The sequence below is a fragment of the Anthonomus grandis genome, chromosome 10 (genome assembly GCF_022605725.1).
Source record: "Anthonomus grandis grandis chromosome 10, icAntGran1.3, whole genome shotgun sequence".
Taxonomy (NCBI): domain Eukaryota; kingdom Metazoa; phylum Arthropoda; class Insecta; order Coleoptera; family Curculionidae; genus Anthonomus; species Anthonomus grandis.
Window position 1 is genome coordinate 2,552,182 of NC_065555.1, and position 23,688 is coordinate 2,575,869.

General features: G+C 30.0%; 2 protein-coding genes across 2 annotated transcripts in view; both read right to left on the reverse strand.

Annotated features, from left to right (window-relative positions):
- Window positions 1-23,688, reverse strand: part of LOC126741222 (protein dachsous) — a 409,897-nt gene that overhangs the window by 135,110 nt on the left and 251,099 nt on the right. The window lies entirely within an intron of this gene.
- Window positions 15,173-15,714, reverse strand: LOC126741230 (uncharacterized). Its single transcript, XM_050447603.1, has 3 exons — window positions 15,545-15,714; window positions 15,370-15,492; window positions 15,173-15,318 (listed from the first exon to the last, which is right to left on the reverse strand). Exons 1-3 carry the CDS (start codon window positions 15,641-15,643, stop codon window positions 15,232-15,234), a joined length of 309 nt encoding a protein of 102 aa, XP_050303560.1. The 5' UTR covers window positions 15,644-15,714; the 3' UTR covers window positions 15,173-15,231.

The following is a 23,688-nucleotide window of genomic DNA, read 5'->3' on the forward strand; positions in this document are numbered from 1 at the left end:
TTCAACGAGAATTTATAAACAATCACTCTTTTGATAAACATTTTATTTTTCTTATCACTGTTTTCCAAACCTAAACCTATAAGAAGAAAATTCACTGTAAGAATAAAATTACAGTCGAGATAAGAAATACAATATTTTTTATTAGTTTATGAATCTTTAAAATCACTGCTTAGATCATTATTTTATCGTTCTTACGTACAAGAAATAAATGAATTAAAGGCAGTGTTTTTTTACTGGATATTGATAAATATCACTGTTTTGATAAATGTTTATTGTTTTAGTACCATTAAAATCACAGCTGAAATAAAAAATACTATATTTTTTTATTTGTTTATGAATATTTAAAAAACCACGTTCTTGCTCTTTGCTGCCTCTTAATAAGTACAATTTAAAAAAAAAATCACTGATTTAATAAATCATCAATTTTTGTTCATTTTATTTTAGTATTTGTTGTTTTCCAGGCCTTTAAAGGATAAATTCACTGATTTCAGTTAAAACAGATATTAAAATCACCGGTTAGATTATTATTTTATTATTTTCAAGTCTGTTTGTTTTAGTTATAATAAATTTTAAAATCAGTGTTTTTACTGAATAGTCGTAATTTAAATTTTCAAAAATCACTGTTTTGATAAACATTTCTTTTTGTTTTGTAGTTTTAATATGAATCTAGTTTATGAATCCTCAAAATCACTACTGGGATTATTATTTTATCATAATCTTAGTTCAGAGATTAATATTTAATTTCTTTTCAGGTAGAAAAATTGGGCTGATTTCACCTTGAATTAAAATTAGCCCTTTTATTCCTTTTTGGTAAACAAAACTTACAAAACTCACTGCTGAGATTTTTATTTTATCATTTTTCCGATAAAAAAAATCATTTTGTTTCAGTTAAAATAAATTATAAAATCAGTGTTTTTTACTGGATCTTGGTAAATAAAAATCACTGTATTGGTAATCTAGGTGTAACGATATCAGATTTTCAGGATTACAGCGTTAAAAAATTACGCTTTTCAGTTCAAATTAATTTTAAAACTAGTATATTTTTTTTTGCTTGACAAAATTCCAAAAAAAAAATCACTGTTTTGATAAATGTTCCTTTTTTTAGTCATTTTGGAATTTTATCATTTCAGGGTCAACAGAGCTTAAAAATCACAGCTGAGATTAATGTTTTATGATGGTCAAGGTAAGAAAATCGCCCTAATTTCAGCTTAAATTATTTTTAAAATTAGTGACTTCTACTGGTTTATGGTAGATGAAACTTAGAAAATCACTGCTGAGATTATTGTTTTATAATTTTTTAGTTGTATAAATTACCTTGTTTCAAATAAAATTAATTTTAAGATCAGTTTTTTTTACTGAATCTTGTTAAATAAAACTTTAGAAAAAAATCACTGAATTGATAATCTATGTATATTGACATTAGAGTTTCCAGACCTATAAGAAGAGAATTACCTGATTTTAGTTCAAACAGAAATTAAAATCACAGTTGAAATAAACAAAAGGATACATTTTTAGTAAATAATATATCATTATATTATTTTCCCGTAATATCATTTTTTTTTTAGGAAAAGGAACGCCTTTTTGTTTAGTCATCTCATCAGATAAATAAAAAAACTAGACTTTTTTACCGGCCGATAAACTCCTACAAAAAAATCACTGTTTTGATAAATTATTTACGTCTAAAATCACAGCTGTGATCAAAGTGTTTAGGCCAAAATAACAAAAAATATATTTTCTAATGATCAACACACCTTTAAAATCACTGCTTAGATTTTCTTGGCGATTTTGTGATAACAAAGCGGAAAAAAATATTTTTTACCGGTATATCGTCAACGAATCTTGAAAAATCACTGTTAAGGTATTTATTTTATTTACTACTGTAGAGATAATTTAAGATCACTGCTGAAATATTTTTTTTAATAATGCTTAACCTAGTAAAGGAAGAATGATGCTATTTATTGGCTGTAGTTGACCTGTCACTGCTGAATAAATAATTTGATCTTTTTTAAAGGAAATATAGACAAATTGGTCTAAAATAATCCTGAGATCCTCCAATATTAAAAAATTAATGCATTATTCTTATTATTGATTATAAAGGAATTTCACATAAAAATCATCAATATTTCTTCACCGCATTTTTTCTTCCAGTTTTAAGGCCGTTAGGTCTAGTAGCATCTTAACGCCGCCGAAGCATAACATCGATTGAGGACGCCATTACCATCGACTTCTTAGAAAGATAATGAGGTTTCGTATAAAAAAAAAAGGAAAAAGAAGAAAAAGAAAACCCCTCGACCCTGGTTGCCTTTGTTTTAAATTGTAAATATAATACACATCTCACTGCGGTTTTGAGGCCCCCGATAATGAAAGGATATCACGCTTTGTTTTATACTCGATTCCTTTTTATCTGTAAAAAAAAACAAAAAAAAGGGGATCATCGTAGATTGATTTTTTTCCGTGGATTTCTAGTTGCTTCTTGGGAATTTCGACGAGGTACCCGCTTAATGGCTATTTAAATTAAGTTAGCATTAAATAGTTTCGTCACGGTTTCGGTAGTTCTTTACTGGGTTTTGTAATTAGGTTTTATGCGCATTGCTTGTTATAGAAAACAGTCCGAATGACTCCAGATGGGAAACTTTATCAATCACTAATCAAGAGATCCGAAGAATATTTAACCTAATCATCTGTACAAGCAAACTTATGATTTATATACCATAAAGAACTCAAGCAACTGACACTAAAATCCTTTCATTATTATTAATTCATCTGGTTATTGTCGGTAAAGGAATTACGTATAAGTAACGTACAGAAAGCTCTTGTGGTTAAATGATAAAATTAAACTCCCCCGTTATCATTTTGTTCTTCTTCAGCAAAATTGGTACAGAAACGAAACGGTGAGAGATTGCCGTTCATGACTACGATTAGTCAATATTCTCTTTAAATGTGGGTTAATAATAAATCGGCGTTGAGTAACCGGTATTATATTTTATAATTACAGGGTATTTATTGAATCGTGCCAGCAATATAGAATAACAAATCACGAGTCGCGTACGCCCCGTTTTAAAAGGTTCTTAAAGGTGCTTAAAGGGGGAGATAAGGTCCGTTTTATGGGCTCGGGTTCAACTGCGAATAATCGAAATTGTAACGTACAGGTGGAACATTTATAACTGATGAAAAATGTCGTGCGAAAGGCATAATTTAAGTGGACACGAGGGCCATTTTCTTATAATTGTCTGTAATATTAATGGAACTCTTAGAATTGAAGGTGCCTGGTTCTGCAGGATCGGAAGATGGATATTTCGTGCGTTCTACATCAGTGAAGTTATACTAATATTGGTTAAGAGTTACACTATCTCTAGCATGTATTCTAAGCCTGTAATTTTATATTTGCATAATTCTGTGTTATTTAATGTATATTATACAAAAGGATCGTTATTTGAGAGTATTACTTAATAGTCAGGCTTTGATGCTTTGATTTTTCAGGATCTCCATGCATTTTACTGTATCTTGGAGAGTAAAGTTAATGAATTTTTTTTTGATTGAATTTGTGTTGAGCCCATTAGCCATAAGTTCCAAGTTGTAATAAATAAAAAGTAAAACAGTTTAAATAGTGCTATCCTAATCAGTTAGGAGGAACTCCACGTCATTTTAATGATTAATCTTATCAGTTAATGTCCTACTAACTTATGCCCAGTAGCTTTTGTGAACTGAGGGTCAATAAAGCTCGGTATCTTCAAAAGTTCGACTTCAATGGTTTTTGACTGTACTATATAGAGTTAATGGAGGGATATTCTTTTAATATTTTAATAATAATTTGATTCGCCTATGCTTGGGAGTTTCTCAAAAACTTCATTTTTGAGAGGCATATGCTTTATAATTAATTTTTTAGGTCAAAGGGTGAATAAAGGCCCATATCTCCAAAAGTTCTATATTAATTAATTTAAACCCTGAACAAGGTTTATAGTGGAATGTTTTCTTAACATCTTGTTGTTTATTTTATTACTCTATGCCGGATAGTTTTTGAAAAATTTTAATTTTTTCAACTTCTGGAGTTGAAAATTAAATTATTTAGACAATGGGTTAATGAGCCTCAATATCTCCGAACGTTTTGATTATATCATTTTAGGTCCTTAACAAAAGTTACTAAGAAATAATTTCCTAATAGTTTTCAGTTTATTTCATTCATCTAAGATGCGTAGTTTTTGAGGAATTTTCATTTTTTGGACGCCTGGACTTGAAAATTAAGTATTTTGGATCAGAGGGTAATGAAGCTTAATATCTCCAAATTTTTTTATTAAATTGCTTTAGACCCTTAATAAGAGTTACTAAAAAAATATTTCTTAACAATTTCCAATAGGTTTTATTCACCTAAGATAAGTAGTTTTTGAAAAAATCAGATTTTTTGAACGCTTGGACGTAAAAACCAAATTCTTTGCACCAGGGGTCAAGGAAGCCAAATATCTCCAAGAATTTTGTTTAAATCACTTTAGACCTTTAATAAAAGTTACTAAGAAATAATTTTTTAATATTTTTCAATTTATTTCATTCATCTAAGATGAGTAGTTTTTGAGGAATTCCAATTTTTTGGACGCCTGGACTTGAAAATTAAGTATTTTGGATCAGAGGGTGATGAAGCTTAATATCTTTAAATTTTTTTATTAAATTGCTTTAGACCCTTAATAAGAGTTACTAAAAAAATATTTATTAACAATTTTCAATAGGTTTCATTCACCTAAGATAAGTAATTTTTGAAAAAATCCGATTTTTTGAACGCTTGGACGTAAAAACCAAATTCTTTGCACCATGGACCAAGGAAGCTCAATATGTCCAAGAATTTTGTTTAAATCACTTTAGACTTTTAACAAAAGTTACTAAGAAATAATTTTTTAATATTTTTCAATTTATTTCATTCATCTAAGATGAGTAGTTTTTGAGGAATTCCCATTTTGTGGACGCCTGGACTTGAAAATTAAGTATTTTGGATCAGAGGGTGCTGAAGCTTAATATCTTCAAAATTTTTTAAATTACTTTGGACCCTTAATAAAAGTTTCTAAAAGATAATTTCTTAACATTTTTCAATAGGTTTCATTCACTCCAGATAAGTAGTTTTCGAAAAAATCCGATTTTTTGAACGCTTGGACGTAAAAACCAAATTCTTTGCACCAGGGGTCAAGGAAGCCAAATATCTCCAAGAATTTTGCATAAATCACTTTATACCCTTAACAAAAGTTACTAAGCAATAATTTCTTAATATTTTTCAATATATTTCACTCACCTAAGATGAGCAGTTTTTGGGAGAAACAAACTAAATTATTATTATTTAATATAAAAAATGATAATGAATACTACTTTGAATACGAATTATAATTTTACTAACATAAATTTCGTCTTATGCTTCAATTAACAGACAAGAACGGGCCTATCAAACGTGGAAATATTTAAAAAAATTAAACTCTTCAGAGATTATATGGACAAAATCATGAACGTACAATAAAATATTAAAAAAAACAAATAAAAAAGCTGAGCCTCAAACGCCATATCTTTCAGGGTTTTTACAATTGCATTTTTTGGTTTGCACAGTCAAAGGCGTTGTACAAGTCACAGAACGTCGTTGTCTAAGTAATGTCGTCAATTTTAAAGTCGATTTTCTCAAAAATTATCAAATTTACCAACAAACTCCAAAAACACTTTTTTAAAGGAAATTTTCTAATTTTTACTTTTATTTTTAAATTTTTTCCTGTAAATTAATAATTTTTAAGTTCCAGGTCTAAATGAGTCGATTATTTCCCAGTAAACCTAAACTTCAAAATCGATTTTCCCAAAACCTATTAAATTTAAAAAAATTAAAAATGGGTCAGATTGTCTATGCTACAAATATTGTTCAAAAACTTTCCAGTTATCCTACTTTAAATTTAGTTAATACCCCAATTAGAACTCTTGCCAATCTGCTTTAACTAAAACTCAAATTACTTATTTGCCTTTATAATTTGTACATATTTTAAATACATTGTAAATTACTAGCTTATCTAATGCAATATATTTATTTTAACATCTATGAACGTATAATTTGTTATGTCTTCTCTGTTCCCTGTATGTTCATTATTCCAGGCCATAAATGTTTTGAAGTGGTCTGGAATAATCCCTCTTTTACAGTTCTATTTATATTGTGACAGAGAGGTTAAATAAGTGAATGTGTAGAATTTTAGTCACTTTTAATTGTGTAATTGTGTATAGTTTTAATCAAGACTTAAAAACTTAATTTTATTTACTGATGCCTGTAATAAGACATACATTTAAACTGTTTTAAAAACCAAGAAAAAATTATAAAATGGCTTTGGATCCTTGGAACAAACTTAAAAATTCCTTTAAATACCTGAAATCTACACGCTGGGAATTCTTAAACTTTTAAGTTATAGAGTGTCAACAAATTAAATTTCTAATAAATAAAAAACTCATAATTTAAAAGCGGACGATGACCATCTTCTGTTATAAGCACGATTGTGGCCCTAATTAAATGTTTTCCATTAAAACAATTACTGTTCAAGAACCTCTTGAAAATGTGATAATTATTAAAAATAAAAAAACGCGAGTGAAAAAACGACGTCTAATCGACGCTTTTTATCGTATAAATGCGTCTTCTTAATGTCATACTTTGGCGTGCAACTTGTCCGGCGGACTATTTAAAAAATTGTTAATTCTAAGTAACTTAGATGGAGAGAAATAAAGTGAAAAAAGCCTGCGCTTCTTACGTCAGCCTAAGTACTACCCATCGACTTGTTGTTGCCTCATTCTTAAATGGATTTTGCGTTAAAAACCTGTTTGTAACGCGCGCATCGCTCATAATATTAAATACCATTACGAAATGCTTATTATTATTATTTATTAATGCGCGTTGTTTTCTTGAAGCATTTTTTTCAATGATTCCAGGGTAAATTCGGAGGAATCCTAACTGGAACCTCGAACTATGTCTGTATGGTCCTCAAAAACGAGGTCAAAAAATGACTTTTCAAAGTGCTCTCATTCCCTTAGTTTTGTTCGAATCCTGTTTTAACCCAGTGTTTTTGTGATGTAGTTGATGGCAGCAAACCCTTAATAGCAATAATTTAATAATGAGTTAGTTGAAGTGTTCGATAAAGTGTCTTAAGTGGAAAAAAATGGGTTTTCCAAATATCTTCTTAGTATTTTTTATTTTATTGTCATGCATTAAAGTCGCTTTTGTTCTGGATTACAAAAATACAATACCGCAAAATACAGCGAAAATTAAGCTCAAAGAGTCCTTTACATAGATCCAATCCGAACTAATAATAAAAGCGTGTCAAAGATACTTTTCATTCATAGGAAAAATATCGCGGTTATCGATATATCGTCCAACACTAGCACGTACATTTTTTAAAGAAACCTTTCTCAATCGATGGATATAAAGGAGAGGACCCATCGAATGGCCTGCTAGGTCGCCCGACCTAACACCAATAGACTTTTTTTTTGTGGGGATTCCTTAATTCCAAGGTGTTTTAAATTAAAGGCCCAATAATCTAGACGACTTGAAAGAAATGAATCGCAGAGAAATGCCGTAACTTGGGAAATGAGTGAAAATATCCAACGAGAGTTTTATGATCGCCTTGGATATTGTCAAGCCGTAAATGGCAACTATTTTGAACATTTAATTTAATTTTTTTTTTCGTGGGTTTTTTGATAACCGTTAACTTTAGGAAATAAAAAAAAGTTGCTTTCACTTGACATTAGACTGAAAAAATGAAATTTATTTTTGAGCATTTTACGTACAAAAAAGTGCAACTTAAAATAAAAATCGACGTGTCCAAGCGTTTTTGTACAAAACCAATCGCTTATATTTAAATTAATCTTAATAACTTTTACTTAGTACAGTGGGTCTATTGATTAGTTACATAGGTAAAATGACCCTCTGCCAATATTTAAATGCATTGAAAAGCATAACTTAAGTGGATCCGATGGTCATTTCCTAGACTTTAGCAGATTTGTATTAAATCTAATTATTCGTAATAAAATATAGATTTCATTCACCCAGGATTAAAAGTTTTTGAAAAAATCCAATTTTTTAAACACTTGGTTGTAAAAATCAAATTCTTTGCACCAGGGGTCAAGGAAGCTCAATATCTCCAAGAATTTTGCTTTAACCACTTTAGACCCTTTACAAAAGTTACTAAGAAATACACTCTTAATACTTCTCAGTTTATTTCATTCATGTGAAATGAGTAGTTTTTGAGGAATTTCCATTTTTTGAACGCCTGGACTTGAAAATTAAGTATTTTGGATGAGAGGCTGATGAACCTTAATATCTCAAAAAATTTTTATTAAATTACTTTAGACCCTTAATAAAAGTTACTAAAAAATTATTTCTTGACATATTTCAATACGTTTCATTCATCTAAGATAACTAGCTTTTGAAAAAATCCCATTTTTTGAACTCTTGGACGTAAAAACTAAATTCTTTACACCCTGGACCATGGAAGCTCAATATTTTCAAGAATTTTATTTAAATCACTTTAGACCCTTTACAAAAGTTACTAAGAAATAATTTCTTAATATTTTTCAGTTTATTTCATTCATCTAAAATGAGTATTTTCTAAGGAATTTCCATTTTTTGGACGCCTGGAATTGAAAATTTAGGATTTTGGATCAGAGGTTGATGAAACCTAATATCTTCAAAAATTTTTATTAAATTGCTTTAGACCCTTAATAAGAGTTACTAAAAAATTATTTTTTAACATTTTTCTATAGGTTTCATTCATCTAAGATAACTAGTTTTTGAAAAAATCCCATTTTTGAACTCTTGGACGTAAAAACTAAATTCTTTACACCAGGGACCATGGAAGCTCAATATCTTCAAGAGTTTTATTTAAATCACTTTAGACCCTTTACAAAAGTTAATAAGAAATAATTTCTTAATATTTTTCAGTTTATTTCATTCATCTAAAATGAGCAGTTTTTGAGGAATTTCCATTTTTTGAACGCCTGGACTTGAAAATTAAGTATTTTGGATGAGAGGTTGATGAACCTTAATATCTCAAAAATTTTTTATTAAATTGCTTTAGACCCTTAATAAGAGTTACTAAAAAATTATTTCTTAACATATTTCAATACGTTTCATTCATCTAAGATAACTAGCTTTTGAAAAAATCCTATATTTTGAACTCTTGGACGTAAAAACTAAATTCTTTACACCAGGGACCATGGAAGCTCAATATCTTCAAGAGTTTTATTTAAATCACTTTAGACCCTTTACAAAAGTTACTAAGAAATAATTTCTTAATATTTTTCAGTTTATTTCATTCATCTAAAATGAGCAGTTTTTAAGGAATTTCCATTTTTTGGACGCCTGGAATTGAAAATTAAGGATTTTGGATCAGAGGTTGATGAAACCTAATATCTTTAAAAAATTTTATTAAATTGCTTTAGACCCTTAATAAGAGTTACTAAAAAATTATTTCTTAACATTTTTTAATAGGTTTCATTCATCTAAGATAACTAGCTTTTGAAAAAATCCCATTTCTAGAACGCTTGGTCATAAAAATCAAATTCTTTGCACCAGGGGTCAAGGAAGCTCAATATTTTCAAGAGTTTTATTTAAATCACTTTAGACCCTTTACAAAAGTTATTAAGAAATAATTTCTTAATATTTTTCAGTTTATTTCATTCATCTAAAATGAGCAGTTTTTAAGGAATTTCCATTTTTTGGACGCCTGGAATTGAAAATTAAGGATTTTGGATCAGAGGTTGATGAAACCTAATATCTTCAAAATTTTTTATTAAATTGCTTTAGACCCTTAATAAGAGTTACTAAAAAATAATTTCTTAACATATTTCAATACGTTTTATTCATCTAAGATAACTAGCTTTTGAAAAAATCCCATTTTTTGAACTCTTGGACGTAAAAACTAAATTTTTTACACCAGGGACCATGGAAGCTCAATATCTTCAAGAGTTTTATTTAAATCACTTTAGACCCTTTACAAAAGTTACTAAGAAATAATTTCTTAATATTTTTCAATAGGTTTTATTCACCTAAGATAACTAGTTTTGGAAAAAATATCATTTTTTGAACGCTTGGTCGTAAAAACTAAATTCTTTACACCAGGGACCATGGAAGCTCAATATCTTCAAGAGTTTTATTTAAATCACTTTAGACCCTTTACAAAAGTTACTAAGAAATAATTTCTTAATATTTTTCAGTTTATTTCATTCATCTAAAATGAGCAGTTTTTGAGGAATTTCTAATTTTTGAAAGCCTGGACTTGAAAATTAGGGATTTTGGATCAGAGGTTGATGAAACCTAATATCTTCAAAAATTTTTAATAAATTGCTTTAGACCCTTAATAAGAGTTACTAAAAAAATATTTCTTAACATATTTCAATACGTTTCAATCATCTAAGATAACTAGCTTTTGAAAAAATCCAATTTTTTGAACTCTTGGACGTAAAAACTAAATTCTTTACACCAGGGACCATGGAAGCTCAATATCTTCAAGAGTTTTATTTAAATCACTTTAGACCCTTTACAAAAGTTACTAAGAAATAATTTCTTAATATTTTTCAGTTTATTTTATTCATCTAAAATGAGCAGTTTTTAAGGAATTTCCATTTTTTGGACGCCTGGAATTGAAAATTAAGTATTTTGGATCAAAGGTTGATAAAGCTTAATATCTTCAAAAATTTTTATTAAATTGCTTTAGACTCTTAATAAGAGTTACTAAAAAATAATTTCTTAACATTTTTCAATAGGTTTTATTCACCTAAGATAACTAGTTTTGGAAAAAAATTCATTTTTTGAACGCTTGGTCGTAAAAATCAAATTCTTTGCACCGGGGACCAAGGAAGTTCAATATCTCCAAGAATTTTACTTTAATCACTTTATACCCTTTACAAAAGTTACTAAGAAATACACTCTTAATACTCCTCAGTTTATTTCATTCACCTAAAATGAGTAGTTTTTGAGAAATTTCTAATTTTTGAAAGCCTGGACTTGAAAACTAAGTATTTTGGATGAGAGGTTGATGAACCTTAATATCTCAAAAAAATTTTTATTAAATTGCTTTAGACCCTTAATAAGAGTTACTAAAAAATTATTTCTTAACATTTTTCTATAGGTTTCATTCATCTAAGATAACTAGTTTTTAAAAAAATCCAATTTTTTGAACTCTTGGACGTAAAAACTAAATTCTTTACACCAGGGACCATGGAAGCTCAATATCTTCAAGAGTTTAATTTAAATCACTTTAGACCCTTTACAAAAGTTACTAAGAAATAATTTCTTAATATTTTTCAGTTTATTTCATTCATCTAAAATGAGCAGTTTTTAAGGAATTTCCATTTTTTGAACGCCTGGACTTGAAAATTAAGTATTTTGGATCAAATGTTGATAAAGCTTAATATCTTCAAAAAATTTTTATTAAATTGCTTTAGACTCTTAATAAGAGTTACTAAAAAATAATTTCTTAATATTTTTCAATAGGTTTTATTCACCTAAGATAACTAGTTTTTGAAAAAATTTCATTTTTTGAACGCTTGGTCGTAAAAATCAAATTCTTTGCACCGGGGACCAAGGAAGCTCAATATCTCCAAGAATTTTACTTTAATCACTTTAGACCCTTTACAAAAGTTACTAAGAAATACACTCTTAATACTCCTCAGTTTATTTTATTCATGTGAAATGAGTAGTTTTTGAGGAATTTCCATTTTTTGAACGCCTGGACTTGAAAATTAAGTATTTTGGATGAGAGGTTGATGAACCTTAATATCTCAAAAAATTTTTATTAAATTGCTTTAGACCCTTAATAAGAGTTACTAAAAAATAATTTCTTAACATTTTTCAATAGGTTTTATTCACCTAAGATAACTAGTTTTTGAAAAAATCCTATTTTTGAACTCTTAGACGTAAAAACTAAATTCTTTACACCAGGGACCATGGAAGCTCAATATCTTCAAGAGTTTTATTTAAATCACTTTAGACCCTTTACAAAAGTTAATAAGAAATAATTTCTTAATATTTTTCAGTTTATTTAATTCACCTAAAATGAGCAGTTTTTGAGGAATTTCCATTTTTTGGACGCCTGGAATTGAAAATTAAGTATTTTGGATCAAAGGTTGATAAAGCTTAATATCTCCAAAAATTTTTATTAAATTGCTTTAGACCCTTAATAAGAGTTACTAAAAAATTATTTCTTAACATTTTTTAATAGGTTTTATTCATCTAAGATAACTAGCTTTTGAAAAAATCCCATTTCTAGAACGCTTGGTCATAAAAATCAAATTCTTTGCACCAGGGGTCAAGGAAGCTCAATATTTTCAAGAGTTTTATTTAAATCACTTTAGACCCTTCACAAAAGTTACTAAGAAATAATTTCTTAATATTTTTCAGTTTATTTCATTCATCTAAAATGAGCAGTTTTTAAGGAATTTCCATTTTTTGAACGCCTGGACTTGAAAATTAAGTATTTTGGATCAGAGTTTGATAAAGCTTAATATCTCCAAAATTTTTTATTAAATTACTTTAGACCCTTAATAAGAGTTACTAAAATTATAATAAATTTCATTTACCTAAGATAGTTTTTTGGCCGTCTGCCAATATTTAAATGCATTGAAAAGCATAACTTAAGTAAATCCGATGGTCATTTGCTAGACTTTAGCAGATTCGTATTAAAATCGCAACAAAGTAAATATATATAAAAGCATTTGGATGAAATGGGTGCGCTGTACTTAACTGAATGCAGGTTGATTTGCATATCACTTACAGGCAAGTGAGTAAATATTCTTAATATAGTAAGGCAATGTTTTTATTATTGGTATTCAGGTTCACTTTATCTTATATCGTTGGTCGTTATAGATAATGCTAGTGTTGATTTTCCATTAAACTCTCTAAATAAAAAAAAAATTGTTTACAGTATTATATGCTTTCCTTGAACCGATGTATATAATAAAATATTTTTTACGTTATCTTTACGTTAAAAGTGCCACCATTATTAACCTTATTCTATTTAAATATGTAATTAAAACAATTAAGTATCTTAGTCCACAGAAGTGCCTAAAAGGGTTTATCGGGAACGGAAGATAAAAAGAAAAAGGGGGAAAAAAATAATTAAATAAAAAGCGTGGAAAAGACGCCTATTAAATTGGATTGTTGTGTATAGAGCGGGGCCGATTTGAAAGTGTAATCTTAAAGCGAACCGGCGCATTGTACGAAGTATAAAATATACGAAAACAAAAATCATTACAAAAATTGATCGGAGCGAGAGCGGACAGTTTTCGGTTACCAGACGTGTAGGCCTGTCCCCGATCGTAATGGATCGACCACGAAAATGTCATCTTATTATCTGCCCCGGGAATTTTTTTTTCTCCGATAATCGATCATTCTTCATATTTATATTTTTATATTGTCGATAAATTACTTAATGCGGCCCGTAGTGCCGAACACGATCGTGAAGATTGTCACTATATGCTTATCGGCTAATTAGCGTCGGTTAGTGTGAAAACCGGGGTAATTAACGAACGACCTTCTATTATTAAGATATTTTTTATTGAATATTAAAACTGGGGGGGGGGGGGTGATTATTGACCGTGGATTGTGAAAATAAGAAATCAATGATTGCGATGCATTTTTTGCAGCCGTAACTTTACGTGCTAATTAAAATTATCTTCCAGCGAAGGAAATTTTGTAATTACCCTATTGATTTATTGTATATATTTATTAAGATTTTGATAAAAAGGACTTTTCAGCTTATAAAATTGGTCATTGATAGGGCCATAATTGATAAATCTTTGATGCATAGAAAGTGTCCATCGTATCCATTTAGGTTATGCTTTTAAAAGACTTTCTTAATTTTTAATAAAATCTGGCAATAAAGAGATTTTATTAAGTGTGACCAGTATGATTTACCAGAGAGGAGATTTATTAATTTTGGACCAGGATAGTTCATTTTTTTTAAATTAAAAGCTGCACCATAGTTGAGAGCTCTTGGTCATCTATTATCATAATTTCGGAAATCACCAGATTCAATTTATAATTCATCTAATTCAAAATGCATAGGATCAAGAGATTATAAATGTTTTGATAGTCATATCGTTCTTAAGTTGTTAAGAGTTGAAAAAAGATGGGAATATTGATGTGACCAGTACAATTGACCTTTAAATAGTTTTTTCTGGATGAAGTTTTAATGGTTTAAGTATTTCAGTTTCCATGTCCTTGAACTTGAAATATTTTTTCCAGGCAATTAAAGTTTAATTTAAAACGTGAAAAACTAAAAATGATTAGAAAAGGTTCCAAAATTACTTTTAGAAATACAAAAAAAATTAATTGAGCCTTAAGACCAAAAGGCTCGACTGTATTAAAGCAATTACGTCTTTTTCGTTCAAACTATTAAAATTTTACCTAACAAGAAAAACAATGAAAGTCTGCATCTAAGAATTTAAAAAAATACTTCTTAACATTAGTGGCGAGTAAAATGACCTTAATTAGCCAAAAAACTACAACTGCATGAAAAAAAAATTCTTGTATATTTTTTAAATGTGTCAATGTTAAAAATGGAAAAAATGTACGAATGAGTAAATAGGCTTTAACTGCTTAGAAATTTAAAAAAACTTATCCTTAATTGCGTCTCTGGATAACTGCTCTAAATGCTTCAACTGCCTGAAAGAAATAAACACTCAATCATTTCATTATTAAAAAATTAAAACTGGAACATAGAAGTCTTCTGGTTGTCCGATTTCCAGATTGGCCCTCGCGCACTCCAGACCTGAACGCATGCGATTTTTTCTTAACCAACGTAAATCGAAAATAAATTTTCAGTAAAATTACGACGTATCGACGGACAATTCTCGCTGCGTTCGATTATTTATTGCGGTTGACCGACAGCCGAGGTAATAACACTACGAGACCGCGTTATTTTCGAAGGAAATTGATAATGCTTGGAGACTATAAAAAAAAATGATCATCAAAGTCAAATGGCGTCCCCAATTTTTTATGTCTCTTCTAGCATATTTTCAAGCCATAAATGTCCACAGTTATAGTTTACGACCATTTTTTTAAATTAAATCGAAAATATCTTGCGTCACCTTCATGAGGAAATTAAAAAAAAAAAAATCAATAAAACAATCGTAAACTTTTGGGAATTTTGACTGGACCATAAAGTATATTGCCAATAAATATGACTAATTTATATTTATTGAGTAATAACTACAGATAGCATGGTTTTCGGGATATCTTTAGGGTCTTACGCTGGGATCACACGGATCGATACATCCCCATCCAGGAACAGGGATACAGGGGCATTTCGAATGCCCTGGTCCATCCTGAAAAAATTAATTTTATTTATTGAAAACTTGAATAATGTGCAAACATACGCCTATTTTGGGACGAAAAGCTGGATCAGATATGTCGATGCAGCCATAAGGTGTAGGAATGCAATTTTTAATGATATTTTCTTGACCTTGAAGGAGTTTCACGGAGCTACCATCTAAATTAACCTATAAGTTGAATTAATTGAATGACTTATTCCTAAAGGTTTAACTGACTTACTTGGACGTTGTCCTGACCATTCGGAATTGGGGAAGATTCACTAACGTTGATCAGCACATAAACGAACAAAAGAAAAATCAACTTTTTGTTTATCATCATTAAAAATTCGCTCTTCTGCTTGTCAATTTTCGATTCAAGTGGTGAATGTTTAAAAGTTGTAACTCGATAGTGTAAAAACGGTTTTATTTTTATTATTATTTGTCATAGGAGAGACCCTGGGGTAAATTTAGACGATTTATTAAAAATGATTCAATTAAGCGGGATTAGTATAAAATTCTATGTATGATCCTCAACGCCGCTGGTTGAATGTAGCTTTTTTCTTTAAGTACTTCTTAAGACCTTAAATAAGTTCAATAAGGAAGGTATTAAATAGAGACTTGGTAACATAATAAAAAAACCGTTTTTAGGACAATAAATAATTGTATTAATCTCTCATTATTTTCTAGCAGAGGGTTTACTATTTAAATTGTACAAATTAGGTGATTTGTGAGAGTTAAAATCACATGCGTAATGGCAAAACGTACATGGATATGGCTCCATTATAATCCTTTAGTAGGGCATTAAATATTACAAAATATATAACGTAACAAGGCGCAATATTTTTTAAAAGCAGAGAGAGAGAGAGAGAGGGAATTCATCATGCAAATAAAAACTTTCTTCGATTAAAGAAAATATCTCTTATTCTCCTTTACGCAGGTTTTAGATTTGTAGAAAATCGTAATGGCAAAACGTACTTGGATATGACTCCATTATAATTAAACGTACTTCATTATGCACAATCAAGTAGTAATGCGCAATGTTCTATCAAAGGAGAAAGAGAGATAGAGAAAGAACTCACTAAGCAGATAAGACTGAGAAGTCAAAGTTCAATGGGAGAAAATAACCGTGTGCGCCTTTACGTAGGCGTAGGTTTGATCGTAGAAAGCCGCAATGGCAAAACGTACATGGATATGGCTCCATTAAAATTAAAAGTAAGCAATGCGTAATATTTTTAGATTAGGGAAGAGAGACAGCGAGAGAGCAAGTCTTGCAGTTCGAAAATGATCAACTTTGAATTTTTCTCCTGGAAAAACTAATAATACTCAAACGTTTTCTTTAACGTTTGGTGACATTGAAATATGCATACGTCTTTAAGTTTCTAAGCTATAGGCTTTCAAAGTTTCTTATTTAATTATGCACATTTGCCTTACGGTCCAAAAAAGTTGAAATTTTTGAAATTTTTTTCTAAAAAAACTAATAATTTTTAAATATTGTATTTACTGTTTTCCCATTATTTGGAATCTTCTGAATCGTTTGGTACCACTAGAACAGTCCTACGTCCCAAAGTTTCCAAGCTATAGGCTTTCAAAGTTTCTTATTCAATTATGCATTGCTTACGGTCCAAAAAAGGTCAATTTTGAAATTTTTTTCTAAAAAAACTAATAATTTTTAAATGCTGTCTTTAATGTTTTTCGATTATTTGGAATCTTCTGAATCATTTGGTACCACTGGAACCGTTCTACGTCTAATAGTTTCCAAGCTATAGGCTTTCAAAGTTTCTTATTTAATTATGCATATTTACCTTACGGTCCAAAAAAGTTCAATTTTGAATTTTTTTATAAAAAAACTAATAATTTTTAAAAGTTTTCTTTAATGTTTTATGATTATTTGGAATCTTCTGAATCGTTTGGTACCACTGGAACCGTTCTTCGTCTAATAGTTTCCAAGCTATGGGCTTTCAAAGTTTCTTATTTAATTATGCATATTTACCTTACGGTCCAAAAAAGTTCAATTTTGAATTTTTTTTATAAAAAAAGTAATAATTTTTAAATGTTGTCTTTAATGTTTTTCGATTATTTGGAATCTTCTGAATCGTTTGGTACCACTGGAACAGTTCTACGTCTCCTAGTTTCTAAACTATAGGCTTTCAAAGTTTCTTATTTAATTATGCACATTTGCCTTACGGTCCAAAGAAGGTCAATTTTGAAATTTTTTTCTAAAAAAACTAATAATTTCTAATTGTTGTTTTTAATGTTTTTCGATTATTTGGAACCTTCTGAATCGTTTGGTACCACTAGAACAGTCCTACGTCTCAAAGTTTCCAAGCTATAGGCTTTCAAAGTTTCTTATTTAATTATGCACATTTGCCTTACGGTCCAAAAAAGGTCAATTTTGAAATTTTTTTCTAAAAAAACTAATAATTTTTAAATGCTGTCTTTAATGTTTTTCGATTATTTGGAATCTTCTGAATGGTTTGGTACCACTAGAACAGTCCTACGTCCCAAAGTTTCCAAGCTATAGGCTTTCAAAGTTTCTTATTCAATTATGCATATTTGCTTACGGTCCAAAAAAGGTCAATTTTGAAATTTTTTTCTAAAAAAACTAATAATTTTTAAACGTTTTCTTTAATGTTTTTCGATTATTTGGAATCTTCTGAATCGTTTGGTACCACTGGAACCGTTGTACGTCTAATAGTTTCCAAGTTATAGGCTTTCAAAGTTTCTTATTTAATTATGCACATTTGCCTTACGGTCCAAAAAAGTTGAAATTTTTGAATTTTTTTTCTAAAAAAACTAATAATTTTTAAATATTGTTTTTAATATTTTTCAATTATTTGGAACATTCTGAATCGTTTGGTACCACTGGAACAGTTCTACGTCTCCTAGTTTCTAAGCTATAGGCTTTCAAAGTTTCTTATTTAATTATGCACATTTGCCTTACGGTCCAAATAAGGTCAATTTTGAAATTTTTTTCTAAAAAAACTAATTATTTCTAATTGTTGTTTTTAATGTTTTTCGATTATTTGGAACCTTCTGAATCGTTTGATACCACTAGAACAGTCCTACGTCTCAAAGTTTCCAAGCTATAGGCTTTCAAAGTTTCTTATTTAATTATGCACATTTGCCTTACGGTCCAAAGAAGGTCAATTTTGAAATTTTTTTCTAAAAAAACCAATAATTTTTAAATGATGTCTTTAATGTTTTTCGATGACTTGGAATCTTCTGAATCGTTTGGTACCACTGGAACCGTTCTACGTCTAATAGTTTTCAAGTTATAGGCTTTCAAAGTTTCTTATTTAATTATGCGTATTTGCCTTACGGTCCAAAAAAGTTGAAATTTTTGAAATTTTTTTCTAAAAAAACTAATAATTTTTAAATGTTGTCTTTAATGTTTTCCGATTATTTGGAATCTTCTAAATCGTTTGGTACCACTGAAACAGTCCTACGTCTCATAGTTTCCAAGCTATAGGCTTTCAAAGTTTCTTATTTAATTATGCATATTTGTGTTACACTCCAAAAAAAGGTCAATTTTGAAATTGTTTTCTAAAAAAAACTAAAAATTTTTAAATATTGTCTTTACTATTTTCAGATTATTTGGAATCTTCTGAATCGTTTGGTACCACTGGAACCGTTCTACGTCTAATAGTTTCCAAGCTATGGGCTTTCAAAGTTTCTTATTTAATTATGCATATTTACCTTACGGTCCAAAAAAGTTCAATTTTGAATTTTTTTTATAAAAAAACTAATAATTTTTAAATGCTGTCTTTAATGTTTTTCGATTATTTGGAATCTTCTGAATCGTTTGGTACTACTGGAACCGTTCTACGTCTATTAGTTTCCAAGCTATAGGCTTTCAAAGTTTCTTATTTAGTTATGCATATTTACCTTACGGTCCTCCAAAAAAGTTCAATTTTAATTTTTTTTTATAAAAAAACTAATAATTTTTAAATGATGTCTTTAATGTTTTTCGATTATTTGAAATCTTCTGAATCGTTGGGTACCACTGAAACAGTCCTACGTCTAATAGTTTCCAAGCTATGGGCGTTCAAAGTTTGTTTACTAAATTATGCATATTTGTCTTATAATCCAAAAATGGTCATTTTTGATTTTTTTTCCTGGAAAAACTACTATTTTTCAAACATTTTCTTTAACGCTTTTTGATTATTTTGAACCTTCTGCATCCTTTAGTACTACTGAGTTATAGGCTTAAAATGTTTCTTATTAAATATTTGTCTTTGAGTTTCAAAAATGGTCAACTTTGAAATTTTTTTTTATAAAAACGAATAATTTTTAAATAGTGTCTTTAATGTTTTTTGATTATTTGGAACCTTCTGAATCGTTTAGTACCACTGGAACCGTCCTAGGTCTTACAGTTTCCAAACTATGGGTTTTCAAAGTTTCTTGGTAAATTATGCATATATGTCTAACAGTCCAAATAAGGTCAACTTTGAATTTTTTTCCTGGCAAAACTAAATAAACTTCAAAATTTTTTTAACGTTTTTAAAATATGTGGACCTTTTTGAATCGTTTGGTACTACTGCAACAGTTCTACGTCTTATAGTTTCCAAGCTATAGGCTTTCAAAGTTTCTTACTAAATTATGCCTATTTGTCTTATACTCCAAAAATGGTCAACTTTGATTTTTTTTTCTAAAAAAACTAAGAATTTCCAAAAAATTTTTTTTACGTTTTTAGAATACTTGGAACCTTCTGAATCCCTTGGTACCACTAGAACACTCGCACATCTTATAGTTTTATTAATATCATAACTATATACTCACTAATAATTTACGCAAAAAAATGACCCTTTTATTCCACATTCCCCCGGTCCGTACCCCGTTAATCCTTCTATTTACGATGCCAACGTCAAACGTATGAATTACAGCCCGAAGATTACCAATTTCCTATTTATGACCATTATCCATAAATCAATCGAGATTCCGCCTGCAATATTCCGCGCTACCTGTATACAAATAAATTAAGAGAAAAAAAAACGCTATTTTCGGTGCCAAAAATCCTAATGCTAATCAGTTTATTACGATTTTATCTCTCGATTAAATATATCCGGTTTGGGTTGCGCTTTTACCATAAGACGCGATTTATGGATACAATTTAGGTACATATTATCTACGAGAGCCTTCAGTTCATCTCCAGAACGTTCAAGATTTTTTTCATTCAATTTAAGCAATGGCCTTATTCTGCTAACTTGACAATAACTTATTTATTAACAAATTATATAACAGAAACACCTGGGTAGGAGATCCTGATAGAAAATGGCAAATTACCACGGCTTGTTGGCAATTTAATTGTTTATCGTTAACGCACAGCTGGTTAATGTTAATAAATTCATTAATATGCCTAAGGAATGTGTCGTTACACGTCGCATATTAATTTCAAATAAAATCTGTATCTAGAATTACCCTTTGAAGTGTTTTTTTTTTAACTCGATCGTTTCCTCGGTCCGATATTAGGATTAAATTATGAAATCCACCGTTCTCGCGGCGAGATTCTATTAAGAGCCGCTGAAAACCGGTTCAGAATTTGGACTGTCAGTGGACAACCCGTTAAATTTCATAATTTATTCCCCGACGACAGTCAAAATGGATTATGAACTTTCAAAAACATATCAATTAAATAAGCTCCTTTGGACGAAAGTGTCGGGAGCCCGCTTAAGGGGGCATTCTCTTAAAAATCGCAATTTTTCCTCTTACCGTATTCATACGTACACAAACCTAGAAACATGGTTCCTATAAGGGTTTTATTAAAAATTTTCATAGACAAAATTCCGATCCGGTTTTCGGAGAATCACCCAAAGAATTCCATGCCCGACGTGTTTCTTATAAAAAAGTTGTCAGTTTAATATGAATAAAATTTCTGTTGTTGCATATGAAAATATTAATTATACTGTGTGGGAAGTCGAGAAAATACTCGCATAGACAATTTGGGTGTAGACAAATTAATATATTACCGACATTTATTATGGTAACATTTTCATAAGAAACTATGCCTGGGGACTTTACTGTATTGGCGTAATGGCTCCGGTTGTATCAGGTTTAGGGTTTCCTTCCTCCAATTTTAAATCACAATTAAGAGACTTTTAATGATATTCGGTGGGTAATCACGTATTCTTCAACTTCGGTAAAGACACTCATGATTGTAGATCAACTATGAAAGAAAATACAGGGAATTTTCTTGTTGTAGCTTCTTAGAAGAGAGTATTGGCTATTATAGTCGAAATATCTTCAGTTATGTTATGTTTAGGATTTCAATGCTTATTATAAATTTTGTTAAGCAAAGGATAGTCAATCAAATGAAGCTTATTTGATCATTCTAGCTTACGTAGATCAAAAGTTATTAACCAAAGAGCTGACGTGAACCAAAATTTAATAAACGTAACTCAAAAAAAAAAAAAAAAAAAAAAAAAGATTCTTGTAATATAATGATATTCGGAAGACAATCATTTAGTCTTCAACTTTGATAATAATACTCATGAATGTAGTTCAACTATTAAAGAAGATAGAGGCAATTTTCTTATTCTAGCTTCTTAAAAGAGGGTATTGGATATAATAGTCGAAATATCTTCAGTTATGTTAGGTTTAGGATTTCAATGTTTATTATAAATTTTGTTAAGCAAAGGATAGTCAATCAAATGAAGCTTATTTGATCATTCTAGCTTACGGAGATCAAAAGTTATTAACCAAAGAGCTGATGTGAACCAAAATTTAATAAACGTAACTCAAAAAAAAAAAAAAAAAAAAAAAGATTCTTGTAATATAATGATATTGGGTAGACAATCATTTAGTCTTCAACTTTGATAATAATACTCATGAATGTAGTTCAACTATTAAAGAAGATAGAGGCAATGTTCTTATTCTAACTTCTTAGAAGAGAGTATTGGCTATTATAGTCGAAATATCTTCAATTATGTTAGGTTTAGGATTTCAATGCTTATTATAAATTTTGTTAAGCAAAGGATAGTCAATCAAATGAAGCTTATTTGATCATTCTAGCTTACGTAGATCAAAAGTTATTAACCAAAGAGCTGACGTGAACCAAAATTTAATAAACGTAACTTAAAAAAAAGATTCTTATAATATTCGGTAGACAATCACTTAGGCTTTAACTTTGATAATGATACTCATGAACTATTAAAGAAGATAGAGGCAATTTTCTTATTGTAACTTCTGTAAATATCTAAATAATATGTTGTTGTATTCAATCTGTAACCGTAGAAAAATATGCTATAATAAAATAAATATTCAGGGATTAATATTCAAGGTAATAATTCAAGGTTAATTTTCTTTATGTAAGGGTAATAAAAGGAGTAAAATAACCTCGAAAACAACCGGGATAAATAATACTATAATCAAGGAAAAATAACATCAAGAGTAACATAAAAATGGGTAAAATGTACGTACACAAATAACACGCCCGCGCTAGTCTAATAATCTAGCCCCTGGAAATGAACGAGGTATACCAGGGGCTCCAGAACCAATCCGGAATACCGGGACTATACCAAGGTCCCTATTCCTGGCTCAACCTCAACTCGACCGCCACAGAACATCATACTATACCTTGTACTAGTTCACCGGGCCATTTCCAGCATACCTTTACCTATCTAATCTCTGAAAATGTACACGAGTATACCAAGGTACCAAATATACTTGGCCCCCAAGATGAAATATGCTTAACATAGGTTCTTGGACCATTTTCAGATACCTTTCACCTTTTGCTACCCTTACAACCGGATCCAAGGCTTAATATTGTCGATACCATCTACTCCTACATACGGAGTCTGCGATCTGGTCATTCCCGGGATGTCTCTGACCTCATACCGGTCATTTCCCAGCACCCTGGAGATCCTAAAAGGTCCCCGCCATTTCGGCAACAATTTCCTACTGGACCCTGAATCCTGTGAGGATGCTGTCCGTATGAACACCAACTCTTCAACTTGATATTTATCAGGAGCCCGATGCCGCGCATCAAAATGTTCTTTTTGACGTGCCTGATAAACCGGATAATTATCACACACCCTTTGCCGTAACGCGGTAACGTCAATGTCCTTCGCAACTTCCTCGGGTACAAATGCAAGTTGTCCCGTTACGCGAACTTCACTCGGAGCCGCCCCTAGTGCCTTATTCACTGTCCCGTTAAGCCCCAATTGAATATTAAGGACATTTTTGTCCCAGTCGTCGTCTTCTAAGTCAGCTCCCATGGATGACAAGGAATCCAAGATAGTCCGATTGTACCTTTCAATCTGATAATTTTCCCGTGGCAACCCCACAGTATTCAGGTAGTGAGTTATTCCTACCATTCTGCTCAGTGGACATTCGAGGAGGCGGCGTAAAGCTTCCAGATCTTCTTTCCCCACTTGTGGAACGTTCACG